The 17,477-nt window shown below is 32.4% G+C and overlaps 1 protein-coding gene across 2 annotated transcripts in view; it reads right to left on the bottom strand.

The window, feature by feature from the left end:
* LOC127732076 (uncharacterized) overlaps positions 1-17,477 on the bottom strand; it is a 40,421-nt gene that overhangs the window by 7,534 nt on the left and 15,410 nt on the right. For both annotated transcript variants that reach the window (XM_052241131.1, XM_052241132.1), the window contains exon 3: positions 4,351-4,410. In XM_052241131.1, coding sequence (XP_052097091.1) covers positions 4,351-4,410 — 60 coding nt within the window. The remainder of the gene's footprint in view (positions 1-4,350; positions 4,411-17,477) is intronic.

Below are 17,477 nucleotides of genomic sequence, written 5' to 3'. Positions count from 1 at the left end.
ACTTTTCTACAGAGACTATGCCTGTTTGTGGATAGGCATATCTTTCCTCCACTGTAATTTGACAAGTATGCAACATTATAGTTTGACGCTATTACCAACGTGTTTATGATTTCGACTAGTAATAACAAGACACAAACATGTTAAGTAACTGACTGTCATTGATAAAAAAAACCAATTTAAAAGCACTGTATGCACCGTTGAAATAATGTGTAAGGATTTTGACAATTGTCTACTACAAGTGAGTAGTTAATTCTACAGAGACCGTGTCTGTTAGTGGATACCCACTTCTCTAGCCAACTGCCGTATGACAACACAAAGATATAATACACAGATACGTTACTCGTCATTTCATGTTTTCTGCTCAGATTAGTATTACTAGAAATATTCGATGTTGGAATCAAGTCATAGGTAAAATATTCAAAGCAGATAGAGATGCCTACCCAGTTCTCGTTTGTTTCACTTTATAAACTTGAAAGATTCATTAGTCCAGCTGATTCTTGCATGTTTTAAGAAGAATTATGGATTTGATGATTAAAGCATGAAACTCTGCCCAGTTGCAGATATATGTTTTGTAGTCAATTTAAGCTATGGAACCACTCTAAAAAACAATATGGCGACCATTTTCAAGATGTCTTCCAATCAGTTAAAAATCAGTATAAATTAAAGCAAATGATATTTAAACCAAATCTTTTATAAACATATAAATTGTAATCCAACGTTTCTTGTAAGTTATGACGTTATATCAGACTTTTGATTATTTTCTAAAATGGCAAAAAATTTTAAAATCGCCGCCAAAAAGTGAAAATGAACAAAATTGAGACAAGGCTTTGCAGATATTTATTTCTTCTATCTAGGATATATGGATGCTGCTTGGAAGACAATTTAATCAAAGGTCCCGAAAAAAGGAATCATTCGAACGATTTTAGGACGCCATCAGGATTTGTTTGACCGTTAAGTGCCGTCTGAGTCACAAATGATTATGGATATGTTTTGCTTGTGTATCCATCGTACAGACATAGAAAAACTTATTTGATTTCAAACGTTCGTATTTGGTAAATTTTCAGATAATTTACACGTACCAATAGTTTTTAAATGTTTTAAATTTTGTGATTCTAAGGGTTGGAAAAGAGACATTTATAAATCCACTATTGTATGATACATGCCTAATAACTGGATATGAATCATCAATTCTATTTTAACAAGAGCACCTAGGCGGTAGTCACTTGTTGAACACTAAACTGCTGACCCTTCTTGAGAACATAAGACCATCCCGGTTTTAAGTGGGATTCTTGCTGCTCAATTGTTAGATGTATGTGTAGTGATCTCTTGTCTGCTGTTAGTCTTTTTTGCGTTTCTTTTTCATGGTGTTACCTGGTTTTGTTTTACTAATGAGTTTTGAGTGCCAAAGTATTTTGGTCATCTTTTTTATTATCTAAAAACCTGCATATTTTTACATCAGCAGTTTTTAAAATATTTCTTAATGACATTCCAATAAGTCTTTGCAACACTCCCCACCACATTTTGAATAGAGCCATACATAACAAAATTGCCCTCGCGCATTTGCATCTACCGCGACATCCGTTTACTATCTTTCAACCACATTTCATCAATGTTCATTAGCTCATTACTATTAAAATACTTTGGACAAGACACCATATTTAAATGCTATAGTTGTGCGATATTAATGGTCAACCTGATTGCTCCACCGACTCCTTTTACAAGTGCATAATTCTTCTCATTGGCTTGATCTACATTTATCATTTTCAAATTACTTGAACTGCATAGCATGTACAGTTAAATGATATCAGACCGCCTCACTAGTTCTCTAAGCCATGATTTGGATGGTAAAATGCAAAGAACCAATGTATTAATGTATTAGCAGTGTAATTATTTCTTGATACACCCAGAAGGAACATATTTTATAATATCACATCAACATGACCAATTCCATCATTAATGTAACAAACAAGGTTTGGTTAAGTGGACTCAATTTCCCTATTATTACTCCATTCTTTGAATGTTACATAATTCTCACCAGGGTCTCGTTCTTCAATAAAAAATATGTCTGGATCTTTGCTTAAGAATGAGAAGTACACCTATGTCAACCTCATGGAAATGACTCATGTCTTGCTCAAGTTCACGATGCACGAGAGCCTCTAAAAAGAATCTTAGAGTACTATGTTCGCACTGTTTTCTAATCAAACACTTAAGTTCCTAAACGATGCCATTTCTATATGAAGACATAAAACAAAACTACTCTTTGTTCTGTTAAAAATATGTTTACCAAATTTCACTGTTACGATTTTACAAAAGCAAAAAACGATTGATCACAAGTTATAGTTGATACATGTCTAGGAAAAAAATTAAACCACTGCTGGATTGTATTCATGGAATATCGAATCGTTGTGACAGATTTGATATATTCCTGAAACATTTGTCAATACGGATTGATATATAAATGTGGATGACCATTAAGTTTTGCTCTACTATTTTTGTGGTCAATATTGTCAACGACTGCTATTGTAAAACCACTATGTTTCGCGGGAGAAACCACATATTCCATGTTTCATGGATGGATTTTTCTAGTACTGTAGATAAATGGACATCCACCCAGTAGAAAGCCTATTTACATTAAGAGATGGATTTTTAGTTAAATGTAATGTTAAAGAAGAATAGAAAAAAAGCAGCAGTTACTTCGAAATTGTTAACGTCGTATTTGCCGAAAAAGAATAACTCGACTGCAATTGAATATTTGGGCAAGAAATTATAAAATAATGTTTTTAATGACTATGGAAAAGACTTTAGCCTAAATTATGTCTTTTGCAGGAATAAATATTTTTAGATCATTACTATGTCCTCTACCAGTTGATTATAAAGAATATAAATATTTGAATCGAGAGAGTGACAATATACAAGTGTCGTTCTGCTTTCAAGTAAGTATACCATCTTTTATAAGACGAAAATTAGAGATTATTATTTTCTAATGATTAATGAACTGGGTCTGGTATATTAATATTGTTTAAGTTATGACATAGTATTAGCCATAAGTGTAGGTAAATAAATGTGTTTATATATCACAGGCATTAACAATATGGGTCGATACGACTTTCATAACATGAAAGCAATGAGCTATCTGGTATTATACACAGAACGCATTGACTACTCTTCGGCTTACATTTCTTTCTTGTGTTTAAGATCTGACATTCTCATGTTGTTTCTTTAGTTGCATGCATAAGAGATTTTGAAAATTAAGAAAAAAAAATAATATTATGTATGAATCGAGAATCTCATTACGATACCACGATCCCATTAGCCTTTTGCAAATGAATGAAATATTATGTTATCCTATGTTGCATGAAGTATAACTGGAAATATCCGATATTGGCATCCATTGAGAAGTTTAATACCCAAAGCAGATAAAAGACATCGAAGTTATCTACCAAGTCAAGTTTTCGTTTATCTGAATTGACGCATTCATAATTGTTTTCAGATTTATGTTTGAACTATTTATAACTGGTACTATGAAATGACATGCTAACTAATGATAGGTCTTTATATAAAAAAATCCAATGTAAAGAAGAAAGCCAAATGTCTTCATTCAACATATTAAACCTGAATATTTGAATCGAAAAAGTGAAAATTTACAATTGTTTTTCATTTAATCCTTTTATAACGTATATGTGTGCTTTAAAGTAAAGGCACCATCTATTATAAGACAACCTTAGAATATTATTGTTTTCGTATGACCAAAAAACAGTCATGTTTTGGAATTTTTGACAGATTTTCAGAATCCTCTGGTTTTATCCATTTGAATGCCTAAAAACAATTTTGCCCACTAACCCCCATTTTTCTTTTTATAAATCTCATGCATGTATAAATATGAGGCATCTGTAAAAGTCTTATAAAATCTTTGTTTTTTCTTAATAGTTTTTGAGAACTTAAACTTGTCAATGATAAAGCTATGAAAAAAAAAGAGTGAACATTTTCCAGCCAAAATTTAAATGGCTAATATCTCAAAAACAAGCACACGGACCTATATTTTTTTCGCTCTTTTGGTTCCTTTATTAGACTCCTATCAATATATTCTAGTGTTATAAAAAGCTTGTTATTTTGAAACTGAGTAGCGAACTTTCTTAACCACCAATATCCGGCTTTGATTTGTTAACTATGTTGATAAAAAGGTCCAAGGCCAGTGTAAGCAAACCCTAATTATCGAAAAATAAAGCAAGGTTATACTGAAAATGAATTTTAGAAAAATTTCACAATTATTACCTACTAAGGAAGATCAGGATTTAAATTTTTAACAAATCTATAACAAATAACTACAAACAAAAATTAAATAAAACTTACATTCGTGCACTTTTTCTGCAGAAACCGTGCCTGTTTGTGGGTAAATATACCTTTCATTTACTATAATAAAACAATAAACGATTACAAATACACTTTTGTATCATCGATTATATCATGTAACAAAGTTTATTCTTGCAACAGGATACAACATAAAAGATAATTTTGAGGGGTTTGGCATGTAAAGCAGGTTATATATACTTTATGGAGAGATTGTGTTTTCTCAGTTAGGAGTTGGTTCATTTGCCAATGTTCATAGTTGACTATTGATACGTAACTGAACATAAGTTCGCATTATCTAAAAATATATGTATATATATCTATATAATGAACTATTATACGTCAAAAAAGCGTACCAAAAACAAAACCATAATATAAATTAGATAAATACATAATTGTTAAATATATTGGATAACTGATATCCTACATCAGTGTGCAGTAAAATGAAGTCTTATTAAACTTTTTTGATTTCTGAAACAATTTTGAACGTCATACAAATTCAAAACTTACAAGGCTCATAGAAAATGTATTTGTGTAATTCTAGTTCATGTAATTAAGTATTTAAAATAGGCAAGGCTTCGTATTTTTATATCCCATATGACACATATCCAGCTTCTGTGGTTAGCACTGAACTGTTTGAACTTCATCCTTTTTCGCGGAAAAACTTTCTTCTACCCAGACACAGATGTATTATGATTAATTTGTTAAATGTCAGGCGATGGTGACCTGTTTTAGTGTTGTCAGGGGATCTAAAATTCGACTTTGAAGACGGTCTTGCTTTTTGGTTATAGAGATTACGATAGCCGTAAAAACGTTTGTGAAATGGCTGTCTTGACTCATCAGCATACTGTTGACCACATTTACTCTGTAGTAGTTATATAGAAAAAAAAGAAAAAAAAAGAAACAAAAAAAACAAAACAACATAATATATAATTTTGCATGTTTTTATCTAAAGTTTGCAATCTTGTTAATTAATACCTTTACCATGTTTATCTTGTGTAACATATTGATTTGTTTCTATAAGTAACATCACTGATAAAACAAATATTTTTGTTTCTAGTACTGTAAATGCAGAAACGTTTGCGAGAATTACAAACAGTAAAAGGTTCGCAAAAAAAAAAAAAAAAAAATCGAATTTCAGATGTTATATTATCATCTCGCAATTGTGTCCATCCTTTCAAAAAACAATCAAAAATGTACAGCATTTTTGTTAAAATTTACAGCATAAAGAACTATGCGTGCATTCTGAAAATTATCTAATAACTTTTATATTAAATGATGAGTCGATGTTTTAGAAATAGCACACTTATCAATTTTAAAGGAAGATTAACAATTACATTCATTAACTTTTTCTACAGAGACTGTGCGTGTTTGTGGATAGGCATATCTGTCCTCCAATGTAATTTGACAAAAAAGCAACAATATACTTTGACGCTAATACCAATGTGATTATGATTTTGACCAAGAAGTTATTCTATAAAATCACAAAGCTTTTAAGGACCAGGTGAGATAACAGAAAAGAACTTTGAACCACATTGGAAGGATTTGTAGTACATGTAGGTAATTTCGCAGATAACACAATGATTTTTCCCCAACTAGGAATAAGCTTTGGAATGGCTAATTGCTAGTTGTTAAATATATTTGGAATTTCCATTAATGCTAGGGCATATCTGCCAAAGGCTATATAGGATTAGGGAGAAAAATCACCTAATTATTTCGAATGATTTTAAAGTTGAATGAATACTAAGTACATAAGAACAACAAATACCCCTGATAGCTCAACACATGAGTGATTAATTAGTCTTGCAACAGGAACATACTGAATATTTCGTCTTTGAAAATCTTCCTGTCTAATCCATTCTCCCGGATATATATCGGTCATCCCTTAACAACTATTGTTCATGTCGTTTCGTTAGGAAAATATTCGCGTTTTCAAAGGAATTTCAATAAGACCATTTAGTCCCTCTGGATTATACATGTGTACAATCAAGTCAGTGAACTTTGATCGTCAAATACACACAAACCGAATTTTCCTTATTCGAATCTTAAAATATATTTGAGAGAAAGAACTACATCATGTACATGTTAGAATAAATTTCAGTATATGAGAATATAAGAATGTCTGCTAAAAACTATGGTGACAAAACTGACCGTGACTTTTATATAGGCTGTACAATTTAGTTCATATAGCTCTGAAAAAAAACATGTATGGTTGCTGGTTATTTTACAAAAATATAGTAATCGCTTATTCCTTATGACATGACCTTGGCAATTGACCCTTAACCTTGGTGCCAAATAGTTGCGTCAGTCGTCCTGAATATTTTCCTCATTATATATATATATATATATATATATATAGATTGCCTAACAATGTAATTTTAACACACTATTTAGTATGTAAATATAAGAATGTTTAAAATATTTACAAAATGATGAAAATAAACGCAATATTTCGCTAGACTAACTAGCTTTATCAAGCGTGCATCTATCCAGGTGAAATCGGATGTAGATGATAAGAAACTTTTGCAGCTCAATGTATATGTTGCACTTGAATTTAGCTGCCTTGAAAATAATACATAATTTGGATGAAGTTCAAGATTTTTACAAAATTGGTAGTTGAAGTTAGCAACGTCCATTGGCCAATATTACAGGATAAAAAGGACGATGATGTGTACTAAATTATTCTTTATCTTTCCTGTATCTTTTCTCATCTTTTTCGTTAAGACCATCAGGTTCTAAAGTGTGGAGTTGGTGGATCCAAAAATTTTCTCTTCTCCTTCTCGCCGTGGTGTCCCACTCGGTGTTGACTTCTATGATTTGGAAGGTAACATTATCAAAAGAATGTTTCGTTGAACGAAGATGTCTTGTGAGAGGACAGTTTTTGTTGGTTTTGTACCATGAACGATGGTTATTGAGCCGAATATTAAATTTGTCCATTGTTTCTCCCACATACTGAATGCCACATGTGTCACATGTTAATATATAAATTGAGTTCTCCGTTTTACAGTTGGAATTTGAGTAGATGGTATAATTTTGTTTAGTAACGGAGCTGATGAAAGAACTGCTTGTATTGGCAGTTTTGCAACACAAGCAGTTCCTTCGACCACATTGTTTGTAGCAACCGGGAGATGGAGTAGGCTGCTTTGCTAATACAGATGTCACTAATTTGTCACGGATGTTTTTAGGTCTTCTGAAGGCCATGACTGGTGGTGAGGAAAATACTTTTTTAAGATTTGAATCATTTTCTATAATTTTCCAATGCTTCTGAACAATGGAAGACACATTTTTAAAATCAGGATGGTAAGTGAGTACAAGGGGTGTTCTGTTAGCTGCTTTATTCTTATCTTTGTACTCTAGAAGTTCTTGGCGACTAGTTTTGTTTGCTCTTTCGAAAGCGCTATCAATGATGTTGTTATTGTATCCTCGAACAACTAGATGTTTACGTAGTTGTCCAAGTCTAGCATTTTGCGTATTTTCAGTAGAGCATATTCTCTTGATTCGCAATGCCTGGCTGAATGGGATGCCACGGGAGCAGTGTTTAGGATGGCAACTTTTAGGAGAAAGGAATTGATGTTTGTCCGTTTGTTTGGTATGAAGGTCCGTTATAATGGTTCCGTTCTTGATGTAACTCGTAGTGTCGAGGAAGTTTATTTTCTCCAGAGATGATTCATATGTAAATTTTATTGAATGGTGGAAAGAGTTACAGTGTCCTAGAAATTCATTAAGATGTTCTTGTGAATCTGTCCATTTGAAATCAATATCGTCAATGAATCGGAACCATGATAAGGGCCGGTATGGAGCACTAGCCAAGAGGCGTTTTTCAAGTTGGCCCATAAATATGTTGGCATATGACGGGGCCATTTTTGTGCCCATACTAGTACCGTCTATCTGGAGATAATGTTTTTCATTGAAAGAGAAGTTGTTGTTCTCTAGCACTAGTTTCAGAAGTGTAACAAGGCACTCAGTTGGAGGATTTTTTTCACTACGAGTGTTCCATACCTCTTCACACGCTGCTATTCCTTCGTCTTGTGGAATGTTGGTATATAAAGAAGACACGTCCATGGATGCAAGTATAGTATTGCTAGGTAGAGGATTGAGACTTTCCATTTTCTTTAGATAATCAGTCGTATCTTGGATGTAAGAGGGTAGTTCTTTCACATGAGGTCTAAGATGATGGTCTAAAAATTCTGATATCTTTTCAGTTGGATGACTATTTGCTGAAACAATTGGTCGACCTGGATTGCCCGTTTTATGTATTTTAGGCAACATATAGAATCTTCCGGCCTTTGCTTCGTTCTCAAGAGGTCGGAGATAATCAAAGGTGTCATTGTCTATATGCTTTTTGTCGAACATCTCTTGAAGGATGGTGTTGATCCTTCGAATATTATTTAGTGTTGGATCTGTGGTTAATTGTTTATAAAAAATGGAGTTTGAAAGTTGGCGATTTCCCTCTGCTATGTAATCTGTTTTATTCATGACAACCACAGCGCCCCCTTTGTCGGCAGGTTTTATTACGATATCCTCTTGATCTTTTAACGCTTTCAAAGCAATGCTTTCTGACTTGGATAAATTATAATTTCTTCTATTTGTTATACAGGACTTTATATCAGACCTCACGTAGTTAATGAATGACTCCAAGTTATCATTTTTACTCTTAGGTGGTTTCCATGAACTTTTTTTCTTAAATTTTGGGATGGGCGTGACTTCTTCATTGGTGTCAGTATCTGAATCTGTTAATCCAGCTTCTTCAAGGTTTTTCTTGCCCCTATTGTAGAAAAAATCTTTCAAGCGTAAACGTCTAGCGAATTGGTCTAAGTCCTCGTCTAGCTGAAAGTTATTTACATTTGATGGGATAGGACAGAAGTTTAAACCTTTACTTAAAAGAGATTCTTCAGCACGTGTAAGTTCTTTAGATGACAAATTTACAACAATGCTTTCAGTTTTTTGTTTCCGTCTTTTGAATTTTCTTTTTCTAGGGACCTTATGGTTTGTTGTATTGATATCATTCATATCCTGATTTAAATAGACAGTGTGAATTTTATCTCTTTGAAATTTATTCCTTTGTTTTTCTTTATGTTTGGATAGTTCAATTTTTTCAATATCTGCGAGGCGACGTTTAATTATTGGTAAATCGTCACGTGAAATGTTACTATTGTTGATGATATCTGATATTTCATTTACAATTTGTTTGTAATTTGTGGTTGTAAAAGAAAGTAACAGTTGAAGTAGCTGGATTGAACAGTTAAACAGAATTTCATTCCAACGGCTCATGAATCTTTTGGATTTATGTCCCGGTGCCTGGGGACTCACTTTGATGTTTAAACCTTTTGGTACAGTTCTACTTTGAATATATTTTTTTAAGTTTGATAAATGATGTTCAGTTTGTAGTTTCTTTTTAGTTAAAGATCTTAATTTCTTGAAATGCAGTGCGCTATCCATGTTGTAAAGATAGCGATAGATTTGAATGGATTACACAAACATTTGTGAAATGCGTGCTACTGAAGATAATAATATAAGTGCCTATAAATAGCAGCACATGACATACAAATCTATGGGAACTGCTTGTGTTGTAAAGCTGCCAATACAAGCAGTTCTTTCATCAGCTCCGTTACTAAACAAAATTATACCATCTACTCAAATTCCAACTGTAAAACGGAGAACTCAATTTATATATTAACATGTGACACATGTGGCATTCAGTATGTGGGAGAAACAATGGACAAATTTAATATTCGGCTCAATAACCATCGTTCATGGTACAAAACCAACAAAAACTGTCCTCTCACAAGACATCTTCGTTCAACGAAACATTCTTTTGATAATGTTACCTTCCAAATCATAGAAGTCAACACCGAGTGGGACACCACGGCGAGAAGGAGAAGAGAAAATTTTTGGATCCACCAACTCCACACTTTAGAACCTGATGGTCTTAACGAAAAAGATGAGAAAAGATACAGGAAAGATAAAGAATAATTTAGTACACATCATCGTCCTTTTTATCCTGTAATATTGGCCAATGGACGTTGCTAACTTCAACTACCAATTTTGTAAAAATCTTGAACTTCATCCAAATTATGTATTATTTTCAAGGCAGCTAAATTCAAGTGCAACATATACATTGAGCTGCAAAAGTTTCTTATCATCTACATCCGATTTCACCTGGATAGATGCACGCTTGATAAAGCTAGTTAGTCTAGCGAAATATTGCGTTTATTTTCATCATTTTGTAAATATTTTAAACATTCTTATATTTACATACTAAATAGTGTGTTAAAATTACATTGTTAGGCAATCTATAATTTTATTTGTGTAATTGAATTAATCTCTGTACTGATTAATCCACACTCCCATAGATTTGTATGTCATGTGCTGCTATTTATAGGCACTTATATATATATATATATATATATTTATATATAAACAAGTCTAAATTGAAAACAACGTTCAAACCTATGATTGCGTTGGATAAAAACCGCAATTTATATACGTGTGCATGCAAAACAAATTTCTTGGTAGAGGGGTCTAAATACAGCACAAACAACATTTTCCAAAGGACCAAATGAGTGAAAAAGTATATTTTAACAAAACGCATTTGACTAGCAGGTCGAACAACTGATGCCATTGGCGATTGCCAAATAAACAGATCACAAGATGTAACAAAATAGATCGTATTATTAATTTATTACCAAACAGAAAACAATAAACTTGCGGAAAAAGATTGCATACCACAAACATGAGGTGCAAAAATTTGTACACCATATCCGGATTTCGACAATTAATGTCTCTTCAGTGATGTTAGGAATCGAAACGGTATTTGGAAGGCCATATAATTTACCTCAATTTAGGATAGACTCTTGAATTTTGAAAGAGTCAAAATAGGATGAACGGATCATATAAGCCCGAAGGCAAATATAATACAAGCCCTAACGAAAAAATATAAATAAGTCTAAATTGAAAACAACGTTCAAATATATATATATATAAAAAAATCTAAATTGAAAACAAAGTTCAAACTTATGATTGAGTTGGATAAAAATCGCAATTTTTATACGTGTGCATGTAAAACAAATTTCTTGGTAGAGGGTTCTAAAAACAGCACAAACAACAATTTCAAAAAGACTAAAAAAAGTGAAAAAGACTAGTCTATTTTAACCAAACGCGTTTGGCTTACAGGTCGAACAACTGATGTTCTTAAGCCCTGCTGACTGCCATTGGCGATTGCCAAATAAATTGATCACCAGATCTTACGAAATGGATCTTAATATTAATTTAATACCAAACAGAAAACAATTAACTCGTGGAAAAGATGATATACCTCAAACATGAGGTGCAAAAATATGTACACCATATCCGTATTTCGACAATTAATGTCTCTTCAGTGGTGTTAGGGATCGAAACGGTATTTGAAAGGCCATATAATTTACCTCAATTTAGGATAGACTCTTGAATTTTAAAGAATCGAAATAGGATGAACGGATCATATAAACCCGAAGGAAAATATGATATACATATATATATTCCTTGACCTTGACCTTTGACCTTACACTTTGTTATGGGTTGATCTCAGAAACAATTATACTTACAGAAGTCTTGAATAATAAAAAATGTTTTGGTCATTAAGGCCCAGCTTTGTTACATATTGACCGAAAAGATTTGACCTTTCTATAATGGGCATAACCCCCGTTAACGGTTTCTGGAAAGATAAAATAAGCTTTTACTTTCAAATCAAAGGTGCTAGACCCATGGAATCTTTTACAATGACATTGAGGACGAATGACTTCGACAAAGGTCACAAGGTCAAAGGTCAAGGTCATATCCCAAAAAAAGCGAATTACGTGTTTAAGGCCTTATTTAAAGGATAAAAAGCGTGTTTTAAAGCTTTTAAAGGTTGACCTTCAACTTTGACCTTACAACTTTTTATGGGATATTTCAAAAACCATTACACTTGCAGAAATCGTAAATAGTGAAAAATGTTTGGGCCATTTAAGCGCAATTTTTTTTTTACATTTGACCGAAGAGATTTGACCTATCCGTAAGAGCATAACCCCCGTTAACGGTTCCTGAAAAGACACAGTTAGCTTTAACTCTTGAACCAAAGGTCCTAGACCCATGGGGTTCGTGAACAATTGACATTTTAATATTTTGAACTCTTTTCTTTTGCTATTGCAATTATTTTCTTTTTGATTTTGGATCTAACACCAACGGTATCACTAGTGTATATTATACGTAAAAGGAAAATGGTCTTTACCTGCGTTTATTTAGTCTAAAAAAAAACGAAAAAAAAAAAACAAACAGGTAAACATATTTAACTTTGAACTTTAAACTTAATATCTCCTTACAATACCAAGATGTTACTCTTATAGAACCACACTTAAACCGTTAATTATAAACACTCTTCCAGTTCGCAGTACATTAACCTTTTGACATAAAACATTTTCATAACTTAGTATGTTTATACTTACGATCAAGAAGACGTTTTGCGTGTCTACCTAGGATGAATCTTTTTGCCACTGAAAAAAAATCCAAAAAAAAAAAAAATCATAACAACAGATATGCCAAAGATTTAAAAAAAGATTAGGGGATATCAAAGGGACAATAAAAAAATCATGAGTCTTGGAGGGATCGAAAAAACAATGACAAGAAAAAACTAAAAAAATACGATAAGACACCAAAATGTTTACGAAAATTCACAGCAAACTATAGACAGAGCAATACGAACTCCTCCAGAAATCTAATACAAAATAATGTGTTCGTAGTATTCAGCCAACATTTATATTTTTTTTTATTATCATTCATTTATTTATTTAAAAAATAATGTCTGATTTTTCATAGACATTATCTAAAATGTGGAAGTTAAGATACCATCTTATCTTTAAAAAAAAACGAAAAAAAAAAAAAAAAAACAGATAACGTTCAAGAATAACTGTCCAGAAAACAAAAAAACAATTATTTAAGATTTCTTGTAATCGCTAATAAAAAAAAGGCAGATGGCTTGGACGAACGCAGTTATTTTGAGTTGAGTAATGCAATTGACACCACGATTTTGTGTCTACCCAAATCATTAACTAATATTTCAAATTCAAAGTTGGTAATTTTCTTTTGAATTAAAATCACAAGAAACTGAAATATAAGTTGAAATCTTTCATCCTCAAAACTATTCAATAGCCATGAAATTAAATGATAAGTAAACGTTTTAGTGATTGCACAATTATCAATCCTAAAGGAAGATTAACAATTACATTCATTTACTTTTTCTACAGAGACTGTGCCTGTTTGTGGATAGGCATATCTTTCCTCCACTGTAATTTGACAAATAGGCAACATTATAGTTTGACGCTAATACCAATGTGATTATGATTTCGACTAACTATAACAAGACACAAAAATGTTAAGTAACTGACTATTATTGATTAAAAAAAATATTTAAAAGCACTGTATGCATCGTTGAAATAATTTGTAAGGACTTTGACAATTGCCTACTACAAGTGAGTAGTTAATTCTACAGAGACCGTGTCTGTTAGTGGGTACCCACTTCTCTGGCCAACTGTCGTATAACAACACAAAGAAAATAATACACAGATACGTTACTCGTCATTTCATATTTTCTGCTCAGATTAGTATTACTAGAAATATTCGGTATTGGAATCATCAATTCATAGGGAAAATATTCAAAGCAGATAGAGATGCCTACCCAGTTCTCGTTTGTTTCACTTTATAAACTTGAAAGATTCATTAGTCCAGCTGATTCTTGCATGTTACAAGAAGAATTGTGGGTTTGATGATTAAAGCATGAAACTCTGCTCAGTTGCAGATATATGTTTTGTAGTCAATTTAAGCTATGGAACCACCCTAAAAAACAATATGGCGACCATTTTCAAGATGTCTTCAAATCAGTTCTGATTTCTCAACCACATATAAATTAAAGCAAATGATATTTAAACCAAATCTTTTATAAGCATATAAATTGTAATCCAACGTTTCTGGTAAGTTGTAACGTTATATCAGACTTTTGATTATTTTCTAAAATGGCAAAACATTTTAAAATCGCCGCCAAAAAGTGAAAATGAACAAAACTGAGACAAGAATTTGATAATAATCATTTCTTCTATCTATGATACATGGATGCTGCTTGCAAGACAATTTAATCAAAGGTCCCGAAAAAAGGAATCATTCGAACGATTTTAGGTCGCCATCAGGATTTGTTTGACCGTTAAGTAGCGTCTGAGTCACAAATTATTATGGATATGTTCTGCTTGTGTATCCATCGTACAGACATAGAAAAACGTATTTGCTTTCAAATATTTGTATTTGGTTATTTTTCAGATAATTTACACGTACCAATGGTTTTTAAATGTTTTAGATTCTAAGGGTTGGAAAAGATACATTTATAAATCACTATTGTATGATACATGCCTAATAACTGGATATGAATCATCAATTTATTTTACCAAGAGCACATAGGCGGTAGTCACTTGTTGAACAGGAACTGCTGACCCTTCTTGGGAACCTTAGACCACTCCCGGTTTTAAGTGGGATTCGTGCTGCACAATTGTTAGATTTGTGTGTAGTGATCTCTTGTCTGCTGTCAGTCTTTTTTGCGTTTCTTTTTCATGTTGTTATCTGGTTTTGTTTTACTAAAGATTTTTGAGTGCCAAAGCATTTTGGTCATCTTTTTTATCATCTAAACACCAGCATATTTTTACATCAGCAGTTTTTAAAATATTTCTTAAGGACAGTCCAACAAGTCATTACAACACTCCCCACCACATTTTTAATAGAGCCATACATAACAAAATTGCCCTCGCGCATTTGCATCTGCCGCGACATCCGTTTATCTTTCAACCACATTTCATTAGCTCATTACTTTTAAAATACTTTGGACAAGACACCATATTTAAATGCTATAGTTGTGCGATATTAATGGTTAACCTGACTTCTTTTACAAATGCGTAATTCTTCTCGTTGGCTTGATCTACATTTATCATTTTCAAATTACTTGAACTGCATAGCATGTACAGTTAAATGATATCATATCGCTCACTAGTTCTATAAGCCATGATTTGGATGGGAAAATGCAAAGAACCAATGTATTAATGTATTAGCAGTGTAATTATATCTTTATACACCCAGAAGGAACATTTTTTTATAATCTCACATCAACATGTCCAATTCAATCATTAATGTAACAAACCAGGTTTGGTTAAGTGAACTCAATTTCCCTATTATTACTCCATTCTTTGAATGTTACATAATTCTCACCAGGGTCTCGTTCTTCAATACAAAATATGTCTGGATCTTTGCTTAAGAATGAGAAGTACACCTACTGCAACCTCATGGAAATGACTCATGTCTTGTTCACGTTCACGATGCACGAGAGCATCTAAAAAGAATCTTAGAGTACTATGTTTGCACTGTTTTCTAATCAAACACTTAAGGTTCTTAACGATGCCATTTCTATATGAAGACCTAAACAAAACTACTCTTTGTTCTGTTAAAAATATGTTTTGCTCTACTGTTTTTGTGGTCAATATTGTCAAGACTGCTGTTTTAAAACCACTATGTTTCGCGGGAGAAACCACATATTCCATGTTTCATGGATGGATTTGTCTAGTACTGTAGACAAATGGACAATTGAATCATACATAAATGACAAAAGTTGCACTTTGTCTTATTTAGTACCTCTTTTCCTGAGCATAGCATTCACCCAGTAGAAGGCCTATTTACATTTAGAGATGGATTTTTAGTTAAATGTAATGTTAAAGAAGAATAGAAAAATAATGTTTGGCTTTAGTATATAAATATTGCATACACTTGGTATTAAAGAGCACTTACTTTTACTGAAGGTACGCCAAAACGAAAAACTTTGTACCTTATATAAGGATTATTTGTTGATTTAGATATTTTATGGCGGCCATCACGTAAAAAGCCGCCATATCTAAATTTATAGTTGGGTCCATTGCTTAAATTGGTCGAAGCACCCACCACTCCTTCCATGCCAAGTTTGCACTTATATAATTGATATTTGTTGATTTTGATATTTCATGGCGGTCATCTTGGAAAAATCAGCCATATTCAAATATCAGATTTGTTCATTGTTCATATTTTTCGGAACACCCAGCACTACTACTATATTAAATTTGGTGCTTTAATCATCAAACCCACAATTTTGTCACCGATCTGTAGAACTATAACATGTATTATTGGTACTATTAGTTTGACATGCTCACATAACATATGTTTGTCTTAATATTAAAACCCAATATCAAGAAGAAAGCTGAAATTTTTCATTCAAAACATTAATCCTAAATATTTGAATCGAGAGAGTGACAATATACAAGTGTCGTTCTGCTTTCAAGTTAGTATACCATCTTTTACAAGACGAAAATTAGAGATTATTATTTTCTAATGATTAATGAACTGTGTCTGGTATATTAATGAACCCCAAAATTGTTTAAGTAATGACATAGTATTAGCCATAAGTGTAGGTAAATAAATGTGTTTATATATCACAGGCATTAACAATATGGGACGATACGACTTTCATAACACGAAAGCAATGAGCTATCTGGTATTATACACAGAACGCGTTGACTACTCTTCGGCTTACATTTCTTTCTTGTGTTTAAGATCTGACATTCTCAGGTTTTTTCTTTAGTTGCATGCATAAGAGATTTTGAAAATTAAGAAAAAAAAAATATTATGTATGAATCGAGAATCTTATTACGATACCACGATCCCATTAGCCTTTTGCAAATGGATGAAATATTATGTTATCCTATGTTGCATGAAGTATAACTGGAAATATCCGAGATTGTAATCCATTGAGAGGTTAAATACCCAAAGCAGATAAAAGACATCGAAGATGTCTACCAAGTCTAATTTTCGTTTATCTGAATTGATGCATTCATAATTGTTTTCAGATTTATGTTTGACCTGTTTATACCTGGTACTATGAGATGACATGCTAACTAAAGATAGGTCTTTATATAAAAAATCCAATGTAAAGAAGAAAGCCAAATGTCTTCATTCAACATATTAAACCTGAATATTTGAATTGACAAAGTGAAAATTTACAATTGTTTTTCATCTACTCCTTTTATAACGTATATGTGTGTTTTAAAGTAAAGGCA

Source organism: Mytilus californianus, unplaced genomic scaffold (genome assembly GCF_021869535.1).
Source record: "Mytilus californianus isolate M0D057914Y unplaced genomic scaffold, xbMytCali1.0.p SCAF_22, whole genome shotgun sequence".
Lineage (NCBI taxonomy): Eukaryota > Metazoa > Mollusca > Bivalvia > Mytilida > Mytilidae > Mytilus > Mytilus californianus.
Note: the sequence above shows the minus strand (reverse complement) of the source record. Positions and strands in the feature narration are given on the sequence as shown.